Source organism: Thalassophryne amazonica, chromosome 4 (genome assembly GCF_902500255.1).
Source record: "Thalassophryne amazonica chromosome 4, fThaAma1.1, whole genome shotgun sequence".
Lineage (NCBI taxonomy): Eukaryota > Metazoa > Chordata > Actinopteri > Batrachoidiformes > Batrachoididae > Thalassophryne > Thalassophryne amazonica.
The window spans coordinates 80,202,590-80,227,270 of record NC_047106.1 but is presented as its reverse complement, the minus strand read 5'-3'; the positions used below and the strand labels follow the sequence as shown (position 1 = coordinate 80,227,270).

General features: G+C 43.3%; 1 protein-coding gene across 1 annotated transcript in view; it reads right to left on the bottom strand.

The window, feature by feature from the left end:
* Window positions 1–24,681, bottom strand: part of daw1 (dynein assembly factor with WDR repeat domains 1) — a 75,631-nt gene that overhangs the window by 38,728 nt on the left and 12,222 nt on the right. Inside the window, exons 3-6 of the mRNA XM_034168148.1 lie at window positions 20,218–20,362; window positions 4,457–4,515; window positions 4,185–4,307; window positions 3,970–4,069 (exon numbers count right to left, since the gene is read on the bottom strand). Coding sequence (XP_034024039.1) covers window positions 3,970–4,069; window positions 4,185–4,307; window positions 4,457–4,515; window positions 20,218–20,362 — 427 coding nt within the window. The remainder of the gene's footprint in view (window positions 1–3,969; window positions 4,070–4,184; window positions 4,308–4,456; window positions 4,516–20,217; window positions 20,363–24,681) is intronic.

Sequence of the window (24,681 nt, the reverse complement as noted above, 5' to 3'; positions counted from 1 at the left end):
TCCATGTCTTTATGTCTGAAAGACATTCCTGCAGTTTAACTAATTGGTGTGTGTCCTCTGGCTTCATGGATAGATAAAGCTGATCCACAAACAAATGCCTACTGATTCGCAAATACACACTCATGCACACTGGATATCCACTAGATGGCAGTGTGGTTCCATTCATTACACAGCTGTCTCTTTAGATCTCTCAGCCATTTAATTTGACTCATTTTGACTTCTGATATGAGCTGGACGGACAAGGAGAGCAGTCGCCATCATCTAATGTAAGTACAAACAACTTTTGTTGTCCTAATTTAAGATAAGACTCGACTCACTTGATTATGTATCAACTAGCGTGGACCTTGGAGGAAAAATTGACTTTATGGCGATTCATCAAGAAGGAACATAATCAAGCGAGCCGAGTCTTATCTTAAGTTAGGACAACAAAAGTTGTTTGTACTTACATTAGATGATGGCGACTGCTCTCCTTGTCCATCTATGTCCGTCCAGCGGACATAGATGGATGGATAGATGACAGTAATTTTAAATAACTTGTCCAAAATTTGTTTTGTTAAAATTTGAACCATAAGTTAAAAATGTATGCCTCTGGATGACTTGGGTGATATTGCCAGGGTATCAGTATGGTGTTAAAGGAAATGTTTTTTTTTTTGTGACTAGTTCTCCTTTGCCTGCAGAGGTAGAGTAGTTTTTCTTGGAAGTATCTCTCTACTGGAAATATCTCTCTACTAAAGGGTAGAACTATATACATCTGCTAGGAACTTTTAACAGATAGGTCTCAACTGATTTTAAATTTTTAAAATGTTTGCTGATGTTCAGCTGGGTTTACTGCATTATCGGTCTAAAAGTTATTGGAGGACAATTCATCGGAAGATAATTAGTCCGATAAAGATAATCCGATAGCGAAAACATTATCTTCGATAATTATCTGTTATCGGATTATCGGAAGTGTGCCCAGCACTGTTTACAGGACATATTGCTAAAGATGCCCCAGTTAGCCATGAATGACGCCAATTAGTCATTCAGAGATTATAAAAGTAATTTCATTAATTTGTAGAATCCATTCTATAGTGCATCCAGAAAGTATTCGCAGCGCTTCACTTTTTCCACATTTTATGTTACAGCCTTATTCCAAAATAGAGTAAATTATTTTTTCCCCCTCGAAATTCTACTCACAACATCCCATAATGATAACATATATTAAGTTTTTCTTTTAAATTTCTGCAAATTTATTAAAAATAAAAAACTAAGCAATCACACCTGCATAAATATTCACACCCTTTCCTCAATACTTTGTTGATGCACCTTTGGCAGCAATTACAGCCTACAGTCTTCTTGAATATGATGGCACAAGCTTGGTGCACCTATCTTTGGGCAGTTTTGCCCATTCCTCTTTGCAGCACCTCTCAGGCTCCATTACGTTGGATGGGGAGTGTTGGTGCACAGCCATTGTCAGATCCCCAGGTGGACTCAAATTAAGCTGTAGAAACATCTCAAGGATGATCAGTGGAAACAGCAGCCGTTTTGAGCATCATAGCAAAGGCTATGAATACTTATGTACACGTAATTTCTAGTTTTATATATATATATATATATATATATATATATATATATATATATATATATATATATATATATATATATATATATATATATATATATATACAGTGAGGAAAATAACTATTTGAACACCCTGCGATTTTGTAAGTTCTCCCACTTAGAAATCATGGAGGGGTCTGAAATTTTCATCTTAGGTGCACGTCCACTATGAAAGACATAATCTAAAAAAAAAAAATCCAGAAATCACAATCTAGGATTTTTTAATAATTTATTTGTATGTTACTGCTGCAAATAAGTATTTGAACACCTGTGAAAATCAATGTTAATATTTGGTACAGTAGCCTTTGTTTGCAATTACAGAGGTCAAACGTTTCCTGTAGTTTTTCACCAGGTTTTCACACACTGCAGCAGGGATTTTGGTCCACTCATCCATACAGATCTTCTCCAAATCTTTCAGGTTTGGAGTTTCAGCTCCCTCCAAAGATTTTCTATTGAGTTCAGGTCTGGAGACTGGCCAGGCCACTCCTGGACCTTGAAATGCTTCTTACTGAGCCCCTCCTTAGTTGCTCTGGCTGTGTGTTTGGGGTCACTGTCATGCTGGAAGACCCAGCTATGACCCATCTTCAATGCTCTTACTGAGGGAAGGAGGTTGTTTGCCAATATCTCGCAATACATGACCCCATCCATCCTCCCTTCAATATGGTACAGTCTTCCTGTCCCCTTTGCAGAAGAGCACCCCCAGAGTATAATGTTTCTACCCCCATGCTTTACGGTTGGGATGGTTTTCTTGGGGTTGTTCTCATCCTCTAAACATGGTAAGTGGAGTTGGTTGATTCCAAAAGCTCTATTCTGGTCTCATCTGACCACATGACCTTCTCCCATGCCTCCTCTGGATCATCCAAATGGTCACTGGTGAACTTCAAACGGCCCTGGACATGTCCTGGCTTCAGCAGGGGGACCTTGCTGCCCTGCAGGATTATAAACCATGACAGCATCATGTGTTACTAATGTATTCTTTGTGGCTGTGGTGCCAGCTGTCTTCAGGTCATTGACCAGGTCCTCTTGTGTAGTTCTGAGCTTTCTCAGAATCATCCTTACCCCACAAAGTGAGATCTTGCATGGAATCCCAGACCGAGGGAGGTTGACAGTCATCTTGTGTTTCTTCTACTTTCTAATAAATAATCATAACAGTTGTTGCCTTCTACCAAGCTGCTTGCCCGTTGTCCTGTAGTCCATCCCAGCCTTGTGCAGGTCTACAGTTTTGTCCCTGGTGTCCTTAGACAGCTCTTTGGTCTTGACTATGGTGGACAGGTTGGAGTGTGACTGATCGAGTGTGTGAACAGGTGTCTTTTATACAGGCAACAAGTTCAAACAGGTGCAATTAATACAGGTAAAGAGTGCAGAATAAGAGGGCTTCTTAAAGAAAAATTAACAGGTCTATGAGAGCCAGAATTCTTGCTGGCTGGTAAATTTCAGACCCCTTCATGATTTCTACGTGGTAGAACTTGCAAAATCGCAGGGTGTTCAAATACTTATTTTCCTCACTGTATATATATATGCAAAAATCTCAAAGGCAAACAAAACCATTTCATCCATTTTGGAATAAGGCTGCAAAAAAAAAAAAAAATGCAGAAAAACTGCAGTGCTATGAATACTTTTGAGATGCACTTATATTTAAAGAGGCAGTCATCATAGCGTATCCAAACTGGTGACATACTAAAAACCCGGACATATTGAAAAACACCTAAATAAATCTATCTTGCAAATATTCTTTGTTTAAATAAGTTTACGTTTAAATAAAGTAGACATTCTAACTTACTTAATACACATATTGTTTGCTAAAATGGAACATGTGCACTACAGGAAAACCTAGATTGAATGTTCTCAGCCAAAGTGTACATCATCAGTATTGCCACAGTAACTTTGAAGTTACTTTATTTTTTACTTTTTACAGTAACACTTTACAGTTACTTGATACAGTCACTTCATCAGCAGCTGCGGACAACTTATCGGCAGCTGCTGAATGTAACTAATAAAGTGACTAGTAATGTATAACTTGTTTATTTTCAAGACTGAGTACCCAGAAAAGTAACTATAAGTTTGCTGATTTGTTACTTTGCTGATTACTCAATCTTAAGAGTATCCATGTTAGATTACTAGTTACCTCATGTTATATTACTTATTAGTTACAATTTGTCAGCAGCTGCTAATAAAGTAACTGCATGAAGCAGCTAATGAAGTAACTCTATGAAATAACTGTGTAAAGTAACTAAGAAAGTAATTTTTCAAAGTAACTGTGGCAACACTATACATCATAATGTAGAGTAGCCTACACCATACACGACAAGCACTGCACAAAATCATACTGCCGTTGAATAAATTTCATTTATATCTGAATGTCATACATACTACTTCTGCCATATGCCCCCGAAAGGTATAAAAACATTTTCCAGTCTCAGCACACCACAGCTTGCAGGTTTTATCAAAAGAGCCAGTGGCAATCTTGTCTCTGCATTTCCAGAAAGAAAATGAAGATAAAACTCTTTTCCAAAAAGTTAAATAAACAACATGAATAGTGTGCAGCTATTGTCAGTTAATATAACATTTTGTTAAAATAACATTACCCATAAGGGTTGTTGAATGCAATGGCATACACCACATTTCTGTGACCCTCAAGTTTGTGAAGCTCTGTGCCTGAGGCTGTGTCCCAAACCCTACATGTTCTGTCGTAGCTCCCAGTTATAAACCTAGACAGACAGACAGAGAAACAGACAGACAGACAGACAGACAGACAAACACTGGTGAGATAATGGACTGGGCAAAGAAAAACAAAAAAGATACAGGCCCTTGGCCCCTCATGGCACATAACAGTTGCCCACCCCTGACTTAGACTGACCTTGAGCCTGATTTGTCAAAGGCAATGTTTGTCAGTGGCAGTATGTGCGCTGTAAGCACCTAAAAAAAAACAAAGAAATGTTAAAATAACTAGAATTAAGACAACTTGTGAAGCGGCATAGATGTTCAATATAATTATACATTAAAAGGATTATTCTTGAAAATGGTAATTGTGTGTGTGTGTGTGTGTGTGTGTGTGTGTGTGTGTGTGTGTGTGTGTGTGTGTGTGTGTGTGTGTGTGTGTGTGTGTGTGTGTGTGTGTGTGTGTGTGTTTGCACCTTGGACATCTTTTTAAAATAACCTTATTAACAAAATTGGTTTATTAAATTCTGTACTTACAGTTATGCTCAAAGGTTTTTATATAACGGTTGAGTGGATCCTTGTCATTTCATTGGCGCTTTATATGTCACGTGACAGGGATTATTCGTCCCATTTTTGTTGTGTTCCATTTACCATGCAAACTGGTTCCATACGTTTTGTACCACTACATGATGCGAACCCTGCTCACACACACACTAGTGCTGGTGGCGCATAGCAGAGTTTGTTTTGCTGATGGATGACAATTTGAAAGAGCTAATTGATGGTGCTAATTCTTCTAACACACACGCACACACACACACACACACACACACACACACACACACACACACACACACACACACACACACACACACACACACACACACACACACCACGTTGCCGTAAGCTGTCTGGAGGCCTGAAGAGTTATTAGGATGAAAAGTTGGACAAATTTCTGACATAATTTTTCACTGGAGTGAGGAAGTACACAAAGCCATTTTTTTTCTTATTTTTTTGAGAGTACACAAAGTCAATGCACAGCATCACGGACTACATCATCAGAACTATTTTTGGACTCCTATTTAAAGTTCGTGTTGGACTGTTGACTTCAAAGCACCAGTGATGAACACCAAATTGTAAGTCTCTTTTCTGTTGTTTATAAATGAATATAATATCAAATGATAAGGATCTATTTTAACCGTTATATAAATAATGAATGTTTTTACATTCTTTCAATGGAATGAATATTTAATTCTGTGAAAGCTGAAATGTACTATTAAACTCAGCTTCACCTCGTTGAATGGTACATTCCAGCTTTCACCTCATGAAATATTCATACCAAAAAGAAGACCTGAAAGTTTCGCTACAAACTGCGAGAAGGTACATCTGAGATGCAAGCCTAGATTTGATCTGTTTTGGTGAAAGAATATCCTTCTCTGCTCTACTCCACTATGACATTAAGAGTGGTGATACAAAATGCTAAACATGCACTGTACACAATTTCTCCAATCACAGCCACATAAGCCTATAACATCTTCTGGGTTGTCTGGGTGTCTTAGTGGCTTTCCTCACTCTTCTCCTTCTTGCACTTTTTGAGAACTGTCTACTCCACACAGATTTACCATAGAGTGCCATACTGTTTGTATTTCTTTGTAATTGATGTAAATAAAGTCCAAGACATATTCAGTGGCAGCTTTACCATCAGAGAGCCTCGTCCAAAACTACCACAAAAGACTCCAAGCTGTCATTGATGTTAAAGGGAGCAATACTAAAGGATTATTAACTGACTGTGAAGTCTGTACGGGGAAATATCAGACCAACGTGTTGACAGTACGGACCGAGCACTAGCAAGGTACGTGCGAAAAACACAGAGGTTTGATATCCCCATACAGACCGAGCAAGCGAGGTTAGCAATTTGTTTATTATATGGCTATAAACATGCCAACTTACAGTATCGCCTGAATATGAAAGCTGCTAATGGCTCATAGTAAGACCTGTTCACTTCACTTCCATGAAGAACTTGCTAACAAATGATCTGGACGTTAGCTGGTAAGCTTTCAATCTGTGTGTTTTTTTCAGATGATGTTTAGATATTTATGGAGTAAGTTCACGTCCGACTTCATTTTTCTAATCGTGTTTTTAGCTTCGTGGTTTGTAATGAAAATACACGCTGCGGACCAATTGTCATGGTAACGGTCCGGATATGGGAAAATATCCAACCTGTAATCAGCCAATCAGAGCATGCATAGCGTCGCAGCTATATAATAAATGGTATTAAGAACAGCGGTATGTAAAGTTTTGATCGGGGTCATTTGGGTGTTTTCTGTTGTCATTATGATTTAAAATGAGTAAACACAATTGTTTGACAATAAATGGCTTCACCCAACCACTAACCATGGTTGAAAAAAACAGTTTTTGTGTTATCATTCATATTCTCTGAAAAATGGCAAAAAAAATAAGTAAATAAAAAAAATAAAAAATTCTGCCAGGGTATTTCAACTTTGACCACAAATGTAAATAAATAGATGATTGGCCGTGTAATCAATATCCCATTGGATTTTTGATGCCATGACCAACGTCTGGGGTGGGTGCGAAAATGTTGCCAAACGAAAGCCTATGGTACCCCAAACAACATACTTTTTTCACAAACATGAATTTTGAACATTAATGAGAACCGCTGGTCCAAAATGTCAACATGCATCAAGTGCAGTGCATCTGGAAAGTATTGACAGCACTTAACTTTTTCAACATGTTACAGCCTGATTCTAAAATGGATGAAATTAATTTTTTTCCTCAAAACTGTACACACAATACTCCATAATGACAATGTGAAACAAGAGCAATCAGAGATTTCTGACATCCACCAATCCCCTCCACAATTCAGTGGAGTCTTCCATGCCCCAATACTACACTCAACAAAAATATAAACGCAACACTGGTTTTGCTCCCATTTAATCCGTGAAGTAGTTTTGACGTAATCCTGTACATTAATCCTTCAAACAGTAAGCCTTCAAAGCCTATATTAAGTGAAACTTGATCCAGAATCCAGATCCGGGTCATCACCAAATTTTAATGGGTTCTTCCATGACCTAATATCTATCTGTGGTGTAAATTTGGGCAGAATCCATGAAGTAGTTTTGACATAATCCTTCAAAGCCTATATAAAGGGAAATCTTGATCCAGAATCCGGATTCGGATCCGGATCACCTCCAAAACTTAATTAAGTCTTCCATGGCCTAATACATCTGTGGTGACAATTTGGTTAGAATCCACGAAGTATTTTTGATGTAATCCTTCAAAGCATACATAAAGGGAAATCTTGATCCAGAATCTGGATTTGGATCCAGATCACCTCCAAAACTTAATGAAGTCTTCCATGGCCTAATATCTATCTGTGGTGAAAATTTGGGGAGAATTTGTGAAGTAGTTTTGACATAATCCTTCAAAGCCTATATAAAGGGAAATCTTGATCCAGAATCCGGATTTGGATCCGGATCACCTCCAAAATTTAATTAAGTCTTCCATGGCCTAATATCTATCTGTGGTGAAAATTTGGGGAGAATCTGTGGAGTAGTTTTGACATAATCCTTCAAAGCCTATATAAAGGGAAATCTTGATTCAGAATCTGGCTCTGAATCTGGATCACCTCCAAAATTTAATGGAGTCTCCCATGGCCTAATATCTATCTGTGGTGAAAATTTGGTTAGAATCCAAGAAGTAGTTTTGACGTAATCCTGTGCAGTAATCCTTCAAACAGTAATCCTTCAAAGCCTATATAAGTAAAACTTGTTACAGAATCTGGATCCGAAAACAGATCATCACCAAATTTTAATGGGTTCTTCCATGGCCTAATATCTATCTCTGGTGAAAATTTGGGGAGAATCCGTGAAGTAGTTTTGACATAATCCTTCAAAGGCTATAAAAAGGGAAATTTTGATCCAGAATCCAGATTTGGATCCGGAACACCTCCAAAACTTAAATAAGTCTTCCATGGGCTTGTTGTGTGGGCCGCTGAAGAGGAGGTACTGCTGGCCCACCACCACCAGAGGGTGCCCTGCCTGGAGTGCGGGCTCCAGGCACCAGAGGGCGCCGCCGCCTTACGAGAGCAGTCAGGGTACTGGACACAGCTGACTCCACTCAGCACGGGGGTATATCATCAGGACGGCGTCTCCACCTCAGTGCCGAGATATCGCCTTAAGACTGAGGTAACGTTCTCTGCATTCATATTCTGAATAACCAGCTAAAACTTGTTAAACCTTTTCAGGACTGCTGACTACTGATAGCTAAATTGCTTGGATAAGTACTCACCTTCCTGCTATATATTGACAAGAGGTGGAGGCGGCTTCTCCCCTCTCCGTTACTGGGTGCTGTCGCATCCACACCTGTGTGTTGTTGCTCTCTCCCGCCAGCAGTACCGGATCCGACGAGCGGAGGCAGTGGCCACCTGGGAATTCGGGACTTGGCGGTTCCAGTATTTCCAGGGTTCGGTGGCAGAGGAGATCTGGGTGGTTCCGGTTCGACTGAGACGGACGTCTCCTACCTTCGAGCCTGCCCACACGACACCAGCGGATTCGACCCCAAATTGTTAATTGTTGTATTCGTTGTGCTCGTTTCACAACAGTAAAACTTGTTATTCACCTTTCTCCATTGTCCGTTCATTACACCCCCTGTTGTGGGTCCGTGTACCTACACTTTCACAACAGGATATCTCGGCCAGCGTCATGGACCCCGAGGGGCGTCAACCGGCTGTTGAACGGCCAATGGAAGACCAAGGCACGTCGGCGGCTTCGGGAGGGGTAATCGGTGAGTTGCAGCGGATCCTCACCGCTTTCACCTCTCGGATCGATTTAATGACCGAGCAGCACATTCTCCTAAACCGCAGGGTGGAGGCTCTCGCCGCACAAGTGGAGGCGCGCCCTCCGGGCGCCGCTGCGGCTCTCCCTCCCGAGGACCCTGCGCGTGAAAGTGACGTTCCACTGGTCGTTCAACGGTCCCTTCCTCCGTCCCCAGAAGCATACATAAGCCCTCCAGAACCGTATGGAGGCTGTGTGGAGACGTGCGCGGATTTTCTGATGCAGTGTTCGCTCGTCTTCGCACAGCGTCCCGTGATGTACGCGACTGATGCTAGCAAAGTAGCTTATGTAATAAATCTGCTTCGCGGGGAGGCACGCGCTTGGGCTACAGCGCTCTGGGAGCAGAATTCACGGCTCCTTCATACATACGATGGGTTTGTACGGGAGCTCAGAACGGTGTTCGACCATCCCAACAGAGGAGAGTCCGTTTCAACCGCACTACTGTCAATGAGACAGGGGCGTCGGAGCGCAGCTGCCTATGCAGTCGCCTTCCGCATCGCGGCGGCGAGATCCGGCTGGAATAGCACTGCCCTCCGCGCCGCCTTTGTAAACGGACTGTCACTGGTCCTAAAAGAGCACCTGGTGGCGAAGGACGAACCGCGGGACTTAGATGGGCTCATCGATCTGGTCATACGACTCGACAACCGGTTAGAAGAACGCCGTCGGGAACGAGGCGAAGGGCGTGGCCAGGCACGCGTCGTCCCTCTCCCTTCCGGGTCCGATCGAGCTCCGCCCTCCCCACGCTCCTCTGTTCCTGCGCTCCGTGCGCCTATGGCTCCCCCTGCTGACGAAGCTATGGACACGAGCAGGGCAACATTTAGGGCACCTGGAGCACAAAGGAGGCGGGCCCACGGAGCTTGTTTTGTTTGTGGCTCGAGTGAGCATTTCGCAAACGACTGCCCCGAGCGGTTAAACTCCAACGCCCGCCCCTAGAGACTGGGCCAGGGGTGGGCCAAAACATTCACGTGGGACACACCCACATTGCTACACGACTCCCAGTCACGATCCTGTTTGAGGATTCAACCCTGAAGGCCCCAGCACTGGTGGACACGGGCTCTGAGGGGAATCTGCTAGACAGCAGATGGGCGAGGGAGATAGGGCTCCCTCTGGTGGCTCTTACCTCGCCTGTGCAGGTTCGGGCGCTAGATGGCTCCCTCCTCCCACCAATCACGCATAAGACACCTCCAGTAACTCTGGTGGTGTCAGGTAACCACCGGGAGGTGATCGAGTTCTTTGTGACTCAGGCCACCTCCCGTGTGGTTTTGGGTTTTCCCTGGATGCTGAAACACAATCCCCGGATCGATTGGCCGTCCGGGGTAGTGGTTCAGTGGAGCGAAACCTGCCATCGGGAGTGTCTAGGTTCCTCGGTTCCTCCCGGCTCCCAAGCTAAGGAGGAGGTCCGAGTCCCGCCCAATCTGAAGGCGGTGCCGGCGGAGTACCATGACCTCGCTGACGTGTTCAGCAAGGATCTGGCTCTCACGCTTCCTCCCCACCGCCCGTATGATTGTGCCATTGATTTGGTTCCAGGCAGTGAGTTCCCGTCCAGTAGGCTGTACAACCTCTCACGGCCGGAGCGTGAATCAATGGAGACCTACATCCGGGACTCATTAGCTGCCGGGTTGATCCGGAATTCCACCTCTCCGATGGGTGCTGGTTTCTTTTTTGTGGGTAAAAAGGATGGCGGGCTTCGTCCATGCATTGATTATAGGGGGTTGAACGAAATCACGGTTCGCAATCGATACCCGTTGCCCTTGTTGGATTCGGTGTTCACCCCCTTGCATGGAGCCAAGATCTTCACCAAGCTTGATCTTAGGAATGCGTATAATTTGGTTCGGATCCGGAAGGGAGACGAATGGAAGACGGCATTTAACACCCCGTTGGGCCATTTTGAGTACCTGGTCATGCCGTTCGGTCTCACTAATGCTCCCGCGACTTTCCAAGCGTTGGTAAACGATGTCTTGCGGGACTTCCTGCACCGATTCGTCTTCGTGTATCTGGACGATATACTCATCTTTTCCCCGGATCCTGAGACTCATGTCCGGCATGTCCGGCAGGTTCTGCAGCGGTTGTTGGAGAACCGCCTGTTTGTGAAGGGCGAGAAGTGTGAATTCCACCGCACTTCTTTGTCCTTCCTGGGGTTTATCATCTCCTCCAACTCCGTCGCCCCAGATCCGGCCAAGGTTGCGGCGGTGAGAGATTGGCCCCAACCCACAAGCCGTAGGAAGCTGCAACAGTTCCTCGGCTTTGCTAATTTCTACAGGAGGTTCATTAAGGGCTACAGTCAGGTAGTTAGCCCCCTGACAGCCCTGACCTCACCAAAAGTCCCCTTCACCTGGTCGGATCGGTGCGAAGCCGCGTTCAAGGAGTTGAAACGGCGCTTTTCGTCTGCACCAGTTCTGGTGCAGCCCGATCCTAGCCGCCAGTTAGTGGTTGAAGTGGATGCCTCGGACTCAGGGATAGGAGCGGTGCTCTCCCAGAGTGGGAAGACCGATAAGGTTCTTCACCCGTGTGCCTATTTTTCCCGCAGGTTGACCCCCGCTGAACGGAACTATGACGTCGGCAATCGGGAACTCCTAGCTGTGAAAGAGGCCCTCGAAGAGTGGAGACATCTGTTGGAGGGAACAGCCGTGCCATTCACGGTTTTCACTGACCACCGGAACCTGGAGTATATCAGGACCGCCAAGCGGCTGAACCCCAGGCAAGCCCGCTGGTCACTGTTCTTTGGCCGTTTTGACTTCCGGATTACCTACCGTCCCGGGACCAAGAATCAACGATCGGATGCATTGTCCCGGGTGCACGAAGACGAAGTCAAGACGGAACCGTCGGATCCCCCGGATCCCATCATCCCGGAGTCCGCTATCGTGGCCGCCCTCACCTGGGACGTGGAGAAGACCGTCCGGGAGGCCCTGACCCGTGACCCGGACCCCGGAAACGGGCCAAAGAACAGACTATACGTCCCACCAGAAGCTAGGGCTGCAGTCCTGGACTTCTGTCACGGTTCCAAACTCTCCTGTCACCCTGGGGTGCGAAGAACCGTGACAGTCGTCCGGCAACGCTTCTGGTGGGCATCCCTGGAGGCCGACGTCCGGGACTACGTCCAGGCCTGTACCACCTGCGCCAGGGGCAAGGCCGACCATAGAAAGACCTCAGGGCAGCTACAGCCACTGCCCGTGCCTCATCGCCCCTGGTCCCACATCGGCCTGGACTTTGTCACGGGTCTCCCGCCGTCCCAGGGAAACACCGTCGTCTTCACGATAGTGGACCGTTTCTCCAAGGCGGCCCACTTCGTGGCCCTCCCGAAGCTCCCAACGGCCCAGGAGACAGCGGACCTCCTGGTCCACCACGTCGTCCGTCTGCATGGAATACCATCAGACATCGTCTCCGATCGCGGTCCCCAGTTCACCTCGCACGTCTGGAGGAGCTTCTGCCGGGAACTGGGGGCCACGGTCAGCCTTTCGTCCGGGTATCACCCCCAGACCAACGGGCAAGCAGAGCGGGCCAACCAAGAATTGGAGCAGACTCTACGCTGTGTGACAGCCGCGCACCCGACGGCCTGGAGTACCCACCTGGCCTGGATCGAGTACGCCCACAACAGCCAAGTGTCATCAGCCACCGGCCTCTCCCCGTTTGAGGTGTGCTTGGGGTATCAGCCCCCCTTGTTTCCGGTGGTCGAGGGAGAGGTCGGTGCGCCCTCGGTCCAGGCCCACCTACGGAAGTGCCGTCGGGTGTGGCGTGCCGCCCGCTCTGCTTTGTTGAAGGCCCGGACGAGGGCGAAGAACCATGCAGACCGGCGGCGGGCCCCGGCCCCCAAGTATCGTCCTGGGCAGGAAGTGTGGTTGTCCACCAAGGACATTCCCCTTCAAGTGGACTCCCCCAAACTCCAAGAACGATACATTGGTCCCTTCAAAATCCTCAAAGTCATCAATCCCGCCGCAGTGAGGCTCCAGCTTCCGGCCTCGCTGCGGATTCATCCAGTTTTTCATGTCTCCCGGATAAAACCCCATCACACCTCACCCCACTGCACCCCGGGTCCGGCACCACCTCCTGCCCGGATCATCGACGGGGAACCGGCTTGGACCGTGCGCCGGCTCCTCGACGTCCGTCGAATGGGCCGGGGTTTTCAGTACCTGGTGGACTGGGAGGGGTACGGCCCCGAAGAACGCTCCTGGGTGAAGAAGGGCTTCATCCTGGACCCGGCCCTCCTGGCCGACTTCTACCGTCGCCATCCGGACAAGCCCGGTCGTGCGCCAGGAGGCGCCCGTTGAGGGGGGGGTCCTGTTGTGTGGGCCGCTGAAGAGGAGGTACTGCTGGCCCACCACCACCAGAGGGCGCCCTGCCTGGAGTGCGGGCTCCAGGCACCAGAGGGCGCCGCCGCCTTACGAGAGCAGTCAGGGTGACAGCTGTCACCCATTACTGGACACAGCTGACTCCACTCAGCAGGGGGTATATCATCAGGACGGCGTCTCCACCTCAGTGCCGAGATATCGCCTTAAGACTGAGGTAACGTTCTCTGCATTCATATTCTGAATAACCAGCTAAAACTTGTTAAACCTTTTCAGGACTGCTGACTACTGATAGCTAAATTGCTTGGATAAGTACTCACCTTCCTGCTATATATTGACAAAAGGTGGAGGCGGCTTCTCCCCTCTCCGTTACTGGGTGCTGTCGCATCCACACCTGTGTGTTGTTGCTCTCTCCCGCCAGCAGTACTGGATCCGACGAGCGGAGGCAGTGGCCACCTGGGAATTCGGGACTTGGCGGTTCCAGTATTTCCAGGGTTCGGTGGCAGAGGAGATCTGGGTGGTTCCGGTTCGACTGAGACGGACGTCTCCTACCTTCGAGCCTGCCCACACGACACCAGCGGATTCGACCCCAAATTGTTAATTGTTGTATTCGTTGTGCTCGTTTCACAACAGTAAAACTTGTTATTCACCTTTCTCCATTGTCCGTTCATTACGCCCCCTGTTGTGGGTCCGTGTACCTACACTTTCACAACAGGGCTAATACCTATCTGTGGTGAAAATTTGGGGAGAATTTGTTAAGTAGTTTTGACATAATCCTTCAAAGCCTATATAAAGGGATATCTTGATTCAGAATCTGGATCTGGATCCGGATCACCTCCAAAATTTAATAGAGTCTCCCATGGCCTAATATCTATCTGTGGTGAACATTTGGTTAGAATCCGTGAAGTAGTTTTGACGTAATCCTGTACATTAATCCTTCAAACAGTAAGCCTTCAAAGCCTATATTAAGTGAAACTTGATCCAGAATCCAGATCCGGGTCATCACCAAATTTTAATGGGTTCTTCCATGGCCTAATATCTATCTGTGGTGTAAATTTGGGCAGAATCCATGAAGTAGTTTTGACATAATCCTTCAAACCGTATGTAAAGTGAAATCTTGATCCAATATCTGGATTCGGATCCGGATCACCTCCAAAACTTAATTAAGTCTTCCATGGGCTAATACATCTGTGGTGACAATTTGGTTAGAATCCACGAAGTATTTTTGATGTAATCCTTCAAAGCATACATAAAGGGAAATCTTGATCCAGAATCTGGATTTGGATCCAGATCACCTCCAAAACTTAATGAAGTCTTCCATGGCCTAATATCTATCTGTGGTGAAAATTTGGGGAGAATTTGTGAAGTAGTTTTGACATAATCCTTCAAAGCCTATATAAAGGGAAATCTTGATCCAGAATCCGGATTCGGATCCGGATCACCTCCAAAACTTAATTAATTCTTCCATGGCCTAATATCTATCTGTGGTGAAAATTTGGGGAGAATCTGTGGAGTAGTTTTGACATAATCCTTCAAAGCCTATATAAAGGGATATCTTGATTCAGAATCCGGATCTGGATCCGGATCACCTCCAAAATTTAATAGAGTCTCCCATGGCCTAATATCTGTGGTGAACATTTGGTTAGAATCCGTGAAGTAGTTTTGACGTAATCCTGTACAGTAATCCTTCAAACAGTAAGCCTTCAAAGCCTTTATTAAGTGAAACTTGATCCAGAATCCAGATCCGGGTCATCACCAAATTTTAACGGGTTCTTCCATGGCCTAATATCTATCTGTGGTGTAAATTTGGGCAGAATCCATGAAGTAGTTTTGACATAATCCTTCAAACCGTACGTAAAGTGAAATCTTTATCCAGAATCTGGATTCAGATCCAGATCACCACTAAGACTTAATGAAGTCTTCCATGGCCTAATATCTATCTGTGGTGTAAATTTGGGCAGAATCCATGAAGTAGTTTTTGACATAATCCTTCAAACCATATGTAAAGTGAAATCTTTATCCAGTATCTGGATTCGGATCCGGATCACCTCCAAAACTTAATTAAGTCTTCCATGGGCTAATACATCTGTGGTGACAATTTGGTTAGAATCCACAAAGTATTTTTGATGTAATCCTTCAAAGCATACATAAAGGGAAATCTTGATCCAGAATCTGGATTTGGATCCAGATCACCTCCAAAACGTAATGAAGACTTCCATGGCCTAATATCTATCTGTGGTGAAAATTTGGGGAGAATTTGTGAAGTAGTTTTGACATAATCCTTCAAAGCCTATATAAAGGGAAATCTTGACCCAGAATCCGGATTCAGATCTGGATCACCTCCAAAACCTAAGTCTTTCATGGCCTAATATCTATCTGTGGTGAATATTTGGGGAGAATCTGTGGAGTAGTTTTGACATAATCCTTCAAAGCCTATATAAAGGGAAATCTTGATTCAGAATCTGGCTCTGAATCTGGATCACCTCCAAAATTTAATGGAGTCTCCCATGGCCTAATATCTATCTGTGGTGAAAATTTGGTTAGAATCCAAGAAGTAGTTTTGACGTAATCCTGTGCAGTAATCCTTCAAAGCCTATATAAGTAAAACTTGTTACAGAATCTGGATCCGGATACAGATCATCACCAAATTTTAATGGGTTCTTCCATGGCCTAATATCTATCTCTGGTGAAAATTTGGGGAGAATCCGTTAAGTAGTTTTGACATAATCCTTCAAAAGCTATAAAAAGGGAAATTTTGATCCAGAATCCAGATTTGGATCCGGAACACCTCCAAAACTTAAATAAGTCTTCCATGAGCTAATATCTATCTGTGGTGAAAATTTGGGGAGAATTTGTTGAGTAGTTTTGACATAATCCTTCAAAGCCTATATAAAGGGATATCTTGATTCAGAATCCGGATCTGGATCCGGATCACCTCCAAAATTTAATAGAGTCTCCCATGGCCTAATATCTATCTGTGGTGAAGATTTGGTTAGAATCCGTGAAGTAGTTTTGACGTAATCTTGTACAGTAATCCTTCAAACCGTAAGCCTTCAAAGCCTATATAAAGTGAAACTTGATCCAGAATCCAGATCCGGGTCATCACCAAATTTTAATGGGTTCTCCCATAGCTTAATATCTATCTGTGGTGAAAATGTCATCAAATCCATGCAGTAATTTTGATGTACTCGTGCTAACAGATATACGGACAGACAGCCATACAAATAAATAAATAAATATTATAAAAATAAATATTACATTATGTCCACATCCTTGGTGGACATAAAAAAGTTGTTTTTGAAATTTTTGCAAAAATGAATTTACGCCATTTTGGAGTAAGGCTGTAATATAACAGAATGTGTAAAAGTGAAGTGCTGTGAATACTTTCCAGATGCGCTGTGCCTGCGTATTCATTTGGTACAAGTTTTACGTTGCATGACTTAACCCCACATCACATAGAAAATGGGCATAGTTAGTCTTTAAGCAGAAACATTCTACTTTGGATGCAAGCACCCCAGCCACTTGACTACCATGCTATCTACATTCCAGAGTAGTGTTATATGTACATCATGGAGTGACATTGTGTTGTGACCACCATACAACCCAAAAATTATGTTTATATGACTCATGACTTATATGACTTATGTTTATATTTGATGGATGTATGGATGTCATGGCATGATCTACAAAATGATACCCCAATGACATCATATCATGTCACACACATGACATGATTTGACATCAGTTTGTGGCATCTTTGTGACTTTTATATGATGTCATTACATGACATGTCTAAATCCTGACCAAAACCTGAAGTCATCTGACTGTGTTTGCTGGATCCATGAAACACCATGATTCAATTTCCCTGTTTGTCCCATTCATTTATTTTCTAGACCCACTTACTCCAATTAACGGTCATGGGGGACTGGAGCTTATTCCAGAAGTTATAGCAGGAAAGGCAGGGTACACCCTGGACAGGATGTCAGTCTATCGCAGGGCCACATATACACAGACAATCACATTCACACACACCCATGGTCAATTTACAGACACAATTTCACCTACATGTCTTTATATGTGAAAAGACGCCGGAGCACCCAGAGGGAACCCACGCAAACACGGGGAGAACATGCAAACTCCATATAGAAAGGACCAGGTGGAAAATGATCCCAGAACCAGTTATGCCGGTAACGCGTGGTCGCCCTTTGTCCTTGCCCTGTCTGTCCCTTTTGTGTGTTGTTTGTCTGTTTTCCCTCCAGGTGGTGCACTGCAGGGCCGAGGAGCACCTGCATCTCATCATCTCCTCGCACCTGAGGCTCATGTGCTCCTGATCAGGAGCAGGTTACTTAAACCCCAGCTTTGTGCTCAGCCTTGGCCAGATTCTTCCATGACCTTGACCTCCCCAGAATCTTGGCTAGATACCACTTTAAGACTACCATTACTTCAACTCTGATGCTTTCATGCGCTCTGTCTTCTGAGAGATTCCCTGAGATGCCTCTGTGTGACGTCTGAGCTTCCCGCAGCTCCTCTCAAAGGTAACCTGGTACATCTATTTTCCACAGTAGAGGTCTTTGACCTTTGGTGTTTCCAGACGGCTTCCTGCGCGGCTTCCACGCTGCAACTTCTCCTGGCTTCGATGCCACTACCTACAGTACGTCACTTTGGACTCGCAGTTGTGCCGCTGCTCCTCAGCACTCAGCCTCAGAGCGTGCTGCTCTGCTCCATTCAGCTAAGGTCCTGCCACCTCTGAGTCTGTGAAATTCCGCCTCTCATTCTGCTCCAGTCAGTGACTGTGCATTACCAAGAACTGTATGAACTGTTATGCAGAACTACTAAGAACTTCCAAGTCATTCCTGAAGCCAAGTCAAACTTAAGTGAACTGCGTCATAAGACACACTGCTGCTGACCTCTGACCTCTGTGAACAATTCCTGAACTGTGAATAATTCCTGAGCTGTGAACATTCCTGCATTAATCCTTCCTGTGAACATTCTGTTGTTAAAGGCTTCCAGTGTTACGAGTGCAATCACTCACCTTTGTTCTTCTTGTTTCTCAGAACGTTCCTGCCTCCTCAGTCTGAGCGTCCCACCTGGCTCCAGTTCCTGTGCCACACTCATGGATTTCATTCCCACTCACTAACGCTCAAGCCTAGCTCCATATGCACTGTAGTTCCCGGCTTTCCACTGCTACAAGTGAGCCCTGTCTCGGCTCTGCAGGCACCAGCTCCAGCTTCAGCACTATTAAATCCTTTGTTAATCCATTATTGTAAATAAATCTCCTTTCATTCACTCCTGTCTCGTCCTTGCCCCCCGCATTTGAGTCCACTGCCTGAACCGGTCCGATCCCTTCCGGACCTATAACCACAACAGCGTTACTCTAATCTGACCACTTTTTTCAGTAACGAGTAATCTAACGTGTTAATCTTTCCAAATCAGTATTCAGATTAAAGTTACTTCTCCAAATCACTGTGCATTACTATTCTTTTTGAATTGTGGGTCGATTGCAGCAGCCCGTGGGCAGGCAGAGGTCGCGGTTCGACTGAACCGCCCACTTCACCCACGAAGCGTTTTATGCTGCAGCTTTTCATCTGTTTTCTGCAGCGCAGGTCCGATCTGAAAGAACACCTGTCCTCTCTCAAAGCACGTGACGGCAGCACTGCACTGAGCTTTACAAAGACAGTTTTACGCTTTTTTTCTTTCAAACTCTGTGCCACTCCATGTGTGTCCTCGATAAAAACATCTGATCCACATGCATTAACAAATGCTTGTTTTTTTACACCCAAATGTGCCTAAAGTCTTTTTTAGAGGATGACATGACGTAAAAAAAAAATGCTGAAAAATGTAAAAAAAAAAAAAACATTTCCTACCTGTCAATCTGACTGTGCTTTTTCCATAAATACATTTTATCAATTCTTCCTGCTTAGACAGCCATCCAAGGGTGAATTCAGGACAAAAGGGGGTGTGGAGGGAAGCACGGCCCTCCCACAACACCCCTAGATTAAAAGTCCACTTTTGAAGACAATTTTTCATACTACTACTACTACTATAATAACAATAATTATAATAAGAAGAATTTTAACAATTAAAATGCTGAGAAAGAATTTAAATGTTAGAAAGAATTTAGTAGTTACATTTATAAACAATGTTGATGATAAATTTCAAGTTTTACTGTTACAATTCTGTCAACAGTTAAATATGAGGTAAAGATGTCTTCATTTTATTTTTCATAGGACAAGTATTTATGTTCATTGAAGTCAAGAAAGGGTGACTATAAAGTGAGTATTGGCAAAACTGGTTATCATTTTCATGTTGAGGTGGCAGGGGGTGTTGTCAGCAGCTGCTGTAAGTAACTAATGAAGTAACTAGTAATCTAACTTAGTTACTTTTAAAATTAAGTAATCAGTGCTAACCACTAAGCCCCCGTGTCCCCTTGTTTGTCATAGATTAAAGTAGAATTTACAAAGATTTTAGATAATTACTATCAATGATTTTAAAAAGAGGAGGAAACAAGCATACCACAGTAAATAGCTGATGTTACCAAATCTTTCATCATCCAGAATGTTTTGGAGTGCTGTTTGTTACAGAGATTATCACCTTGCTGAATTCTAATTGCAAAAACATTTGCTATAGTTCTTCATTTAACAGCAAGGCTAACCATGAAATATATTAAAACTACAGATTGGAAAAGAGAAGCCCTGCAGTCACATGGAGGTGTGTACTGGGACAGATCCAATCCCCTGTGACTCACAAGAGCAGGAGGTATTCTACATGCTGCTGTGCTGATTTGTTCTTCCAATAGTGGGAAGTAGACTATGAAATAGGTGTCTGACCTTGCAGTTGTGCAACTCTTGGTGGTCCTGCTGGCCCTGTTTCTGCTGAAGTCGTAGGATCAAGTGTCTGACCTGATCAGCACGGGACTCTGTGATCAGAGGCTCAGCTTGTCTGATCTCTGACACTAACTGGTCTGGGTTTGTTCTAAATGGTGGGAAAATGTATTGTCACACTTGAGGAAAAGAAAATCATAATAAATAAAATAAAAAGTTAACAACAGAAAATTACACTGAAAACATTTTTAATACATCACATTGGTCAAATGTTTTAAGCATATAGAACAAGTGAAGCACAGTCAGAGATGAAATTCAACTGAAAACATGAAGAGCAAAAAGAAAATATTAGCCTACTACTCCAGTGATATCAGCATTGTGAACTATTGGTCAAGTAATCAAATGACTTGTCAAAAATAAGTGTCATCTGTCATCTGTTTTGAAGAAACAATTTTCCATTCTCTCAAATGTGACTCAAAACTGGCTTTCTTCACTCGTCTCCATCTTGCACACTTAGCTTTTGAGAACTGTCTATTTCAGACAGATTTTTCATACAGTACCACACTGTTTGTATTCCTAAATGACTGATGTAAATAAAGTTCAAGACATCCAGTGACTCGGAAATTTTCAAGAAGAAGAAAACTAAAGAAAACAAGCTGATGATTTTGATTATTTCATCCTTATACTTAGAATTACGGTACGGTGCATCAGGAAAGCATTCACAGCACTTCACTTTTTCCATTACAGCCTTATTCCAAACTAGATGAAATTAATTTTTTCCTCAAAATTCTACACACAATACCCCATAATAACAATTTGACATTTTTTTTAGATTTCTGCAAATTCATTAGGGTAAGTGTAAGCTCATGCACCTTTTACGCCCACTTTCAACTTTGATGTCAATTTACAAAAAAAAGAAAATATATATTTTGCCATCCATTACTTCATCCAGTCAAATGGTTTGTTACTTCTTTGACATTTTTTTATTGCATACAAATCACATTTTCCATTGCTGAGTTAGCCCAGGGGTGGGCAAACATTTTGACTCGTGGGCCACACTGAGTTCTAAAATTTGACAGGGGGGCCAGTAGAGGAACAGATGGATGGAGTGTTTATGTGAACTAATGTAAATGACATGTAAAAGCCATTATACAAAAGGTTTTGATCTTTAACAGGCAGCAAAGCATGAATATGAATGGCTTATTGTACAAATTATTTAACAAATGCATGCATTTTATAATAGAGAAACTCACATTCAGTTTCAGTGGGAACAGTGTTGTTCTCCCATTTTTGCCAGTGCATAAAAGTCTGGAGTTAGCTTTGTTGTGGCAATTCTAAGGATGGATCTGAGGTGCTGGTCAGTTAACTTGGATCTGTGACGGTTTTTGTTGATGTTCATGACGCTGAACGTCTGCTCACACAAGTAGGTCGAGCCAAATAACACCAGCATCTTCTGTGCCATCCTCCGGAGGTTTGGAAACTTGGCTTTGTTAAGTGAAGTATAAAAGTCTTTCAGGTTTAGAGAGTGAAACTTCTTTAAGATGGAGTCAGACTGAAGATCGGTTTCAATTACAGGTCATGTGGTGCAGTTTTAGGGTTATGTGACAGGGGACAAGACACCAGCTGAAGTGACTTGTCAATTTTTTTCAAAATCAGAGACCCGACAGCAGAATCCTCTGTGCAGGTCATCCAGTGATTTGCTGTACTTCTCCGTGTTTTGGGTGGCCTCGTTCTGCTAGTGTGGGAAAATGAGTGAAAGATTTGTTTGAAATTTGTCTGGAGAATAAAGTCAGCTTGGATTTGAAGGCTTTCACATTTATGTACATGTCGTGCACAAGCTGATCTTTTCCCTGTAGCTTCACATTCAGCTCATTCATGTGGGAAAATATGCCCACAGCAAAAGCAAAGTCACAAAGCCAGTTCTTGTCACTCAACTCAAGAAACTCATCGGATTTCGCCAGTAACTCCAAAAATGAGTTAATTTCCTCTTTGAAACACTTTGCCCAAACTTAACCAGCGGACACGAGAGTGGTAAAGTAAGTCCTGGTGATCTGCATCAGTTTCCTCCAGAAATGTAATGAATTGATGGTGCTGGAATCCCCTTTCTCATATAAAGTTCCACTAGATTTGCCACATGATTAAGGTGCAATACAGACTTACACAGAGATTCCTGAAGAATGATGCAGTGAAGGAAAATAACATCCTGGTCAGGGTTTTCCTCTTTCACTTTATCCTGGATTCTTTTCAGCAGGCCCGACATTTTTTCCAGTTAAATTTGGTGATCCATCCATGGTGACAATGGCAAGGTTACTCCAAGGTAGCTTCATTCTCTCGATGACAGCAGACACCCTGTCATATAAGTCCTCTCCCCGCATCTTTCCTTTCAGAGAATCCATGGTTACAAACTCTTCCGTTATCTCAAAATCTTCATTAATCCCTCGGATAAAAATTAGGAGCTGAGCAGTGTCTTTTATGTCGTTACATTGACCCAGTGCTAATGTATATAATGTAAAGGACTCTGCCTTTTTGTTTAAGTCGCTAGCAATATTTTCATCAGTCAGCTCCACACGGTGAGTCACTGTCTTCTGTGATAAACTGATCTTTTAAAACTTGTCTTTGCTCTCTGGATATAGGAAACCTGCTGTTTCTATCATGCAGTCTTTCAAAAACTCACCTTCTGAGAAAGGCTTGCTGGCCTTTGCTAATTTGAATGCCAGCAAAAAAATTGCCTTGGTACTTGACTCTTGAACTGCAGTTTGCCAGTGAAACAAATTTTGCTGAGCCTGTAAATTAGCCGCCAACCTGTGAGCAGTAGCCGTCCATTCTTGCGTTGACTGCTTGCTAGCATAGTTAGCATGTTTTGTTGCAAAGTGATGGCTGATGTTGTATTCTTTAAAAACTGCAAGTTTCCTGGCATATCAGACATTCGGCCATTGATCGGACATCAATGAAAAAATATTTTGCTGTCCATTCCTTATTAAACACTCAGCACTCACGGTCCACTTTTCTTTTCTTTGGTCCGCTCATTTTTGTAGAAGGGTGCAATGTGGAAAACCGAACCTGACAGCAATGCTGCATTTATGTGCGTTTGGAAACACTGGCGAGACAAGCTCTAAATAAAGAGCCAAATCGCTGAAATTACATGAAGTATAAGTCATTTTGGGATCATCCAAGGAGCATCTGAATGCAGCACAATACACCACACTCCAACAAGGGTCAATGTGCGCCATCTAATGGGGAAATGCAGTAACTGCAAGAACATTAAAACGAATGTGATTTAATGGTAATTAAATTTAATAATATAATTTGAACAAGCTAGGCAGGCCGGATTAAAAAGCCAAACGGACCGTAGATGGCCCGCGGCCCATAGTTTGCCCATGTCTGAGTTAGCCCCACCCCAATGTATAACGTCTCGGAACGCTTGACTAGAAGACACCCAAAAACTTTGGTGTTTTGGGACCTGTCAGATTTCATTCATTTTCAGCAAATTTCAGCCACATCTTTGGTAAGTACATTAATATGATGTCAAATAAGAGGTAAATGTCTTCAATTTGATTTATAGATTTAGTATTTTGCCAAATTATACGATTTCCCTTCAAATGGAAAGATGAGTTTTAAGAGCTAGCAAACATACCTGATCTCATGCTAACACACCTAGCCCTGTTAATGCTACTCTGCCACAAGAACTAAGGTTGTCAGCTACAAATATTAAGCATTTTGTTATTCATTTAACATTGATATTTAGATAAATGCATCATAAATTGTTCTATGGATGTGATTAATTACATAAATTAACTTTTTTTTTTTACAGGTGGGCTTAAATGGTACATCCCTTCAAAATGCATGCAAACTACAGCGAGCACAATATTCAATGACAAAAACTTTATACTTCTGAATGTGTGCACAGTAGTAACTTCTGTAATGTTTGATGCAAACTATATTTAGGCTCCATGCATAGTTTTGAAAGCATATCTTACATTTTGAAAGGAAAGCATTGTCTTTTTAAGCGTTCCTCACGGTGGAATCACTTAAACCCCAGCATGCTACATTTAAGACCACCTCCTATATTTCAATACAGAATTTTCTCTACTACAAGTTAAATACATTTTTCTGTTCAAAAGTGTTTAAAAGTAACAGTTCACTGTGTGAATTTAAATTATTGATCTACTTTACTGGACAGATAGATAGACAGATAGATACAGACAGAGAAATATACAGACAGCTAAAATATAAATTTTAGGATGTAAATATGAATGTAAAATTTTTTTTGAACTACATGTTCACTGTTATCTAATAAATATATTGCTGTTTATTTTTAATTGAATTGCCTGAAGTGCCTGAAACTAAATTAACCGATTCATTGTTGTGTTGTGTACTGGATTGTTTGTCATGGATGTCAATTGTTCAGATGATGATCTTGTTCAAAACGAATAAAAAAAAACATTTTTACTGTCATTTATAAAATATATT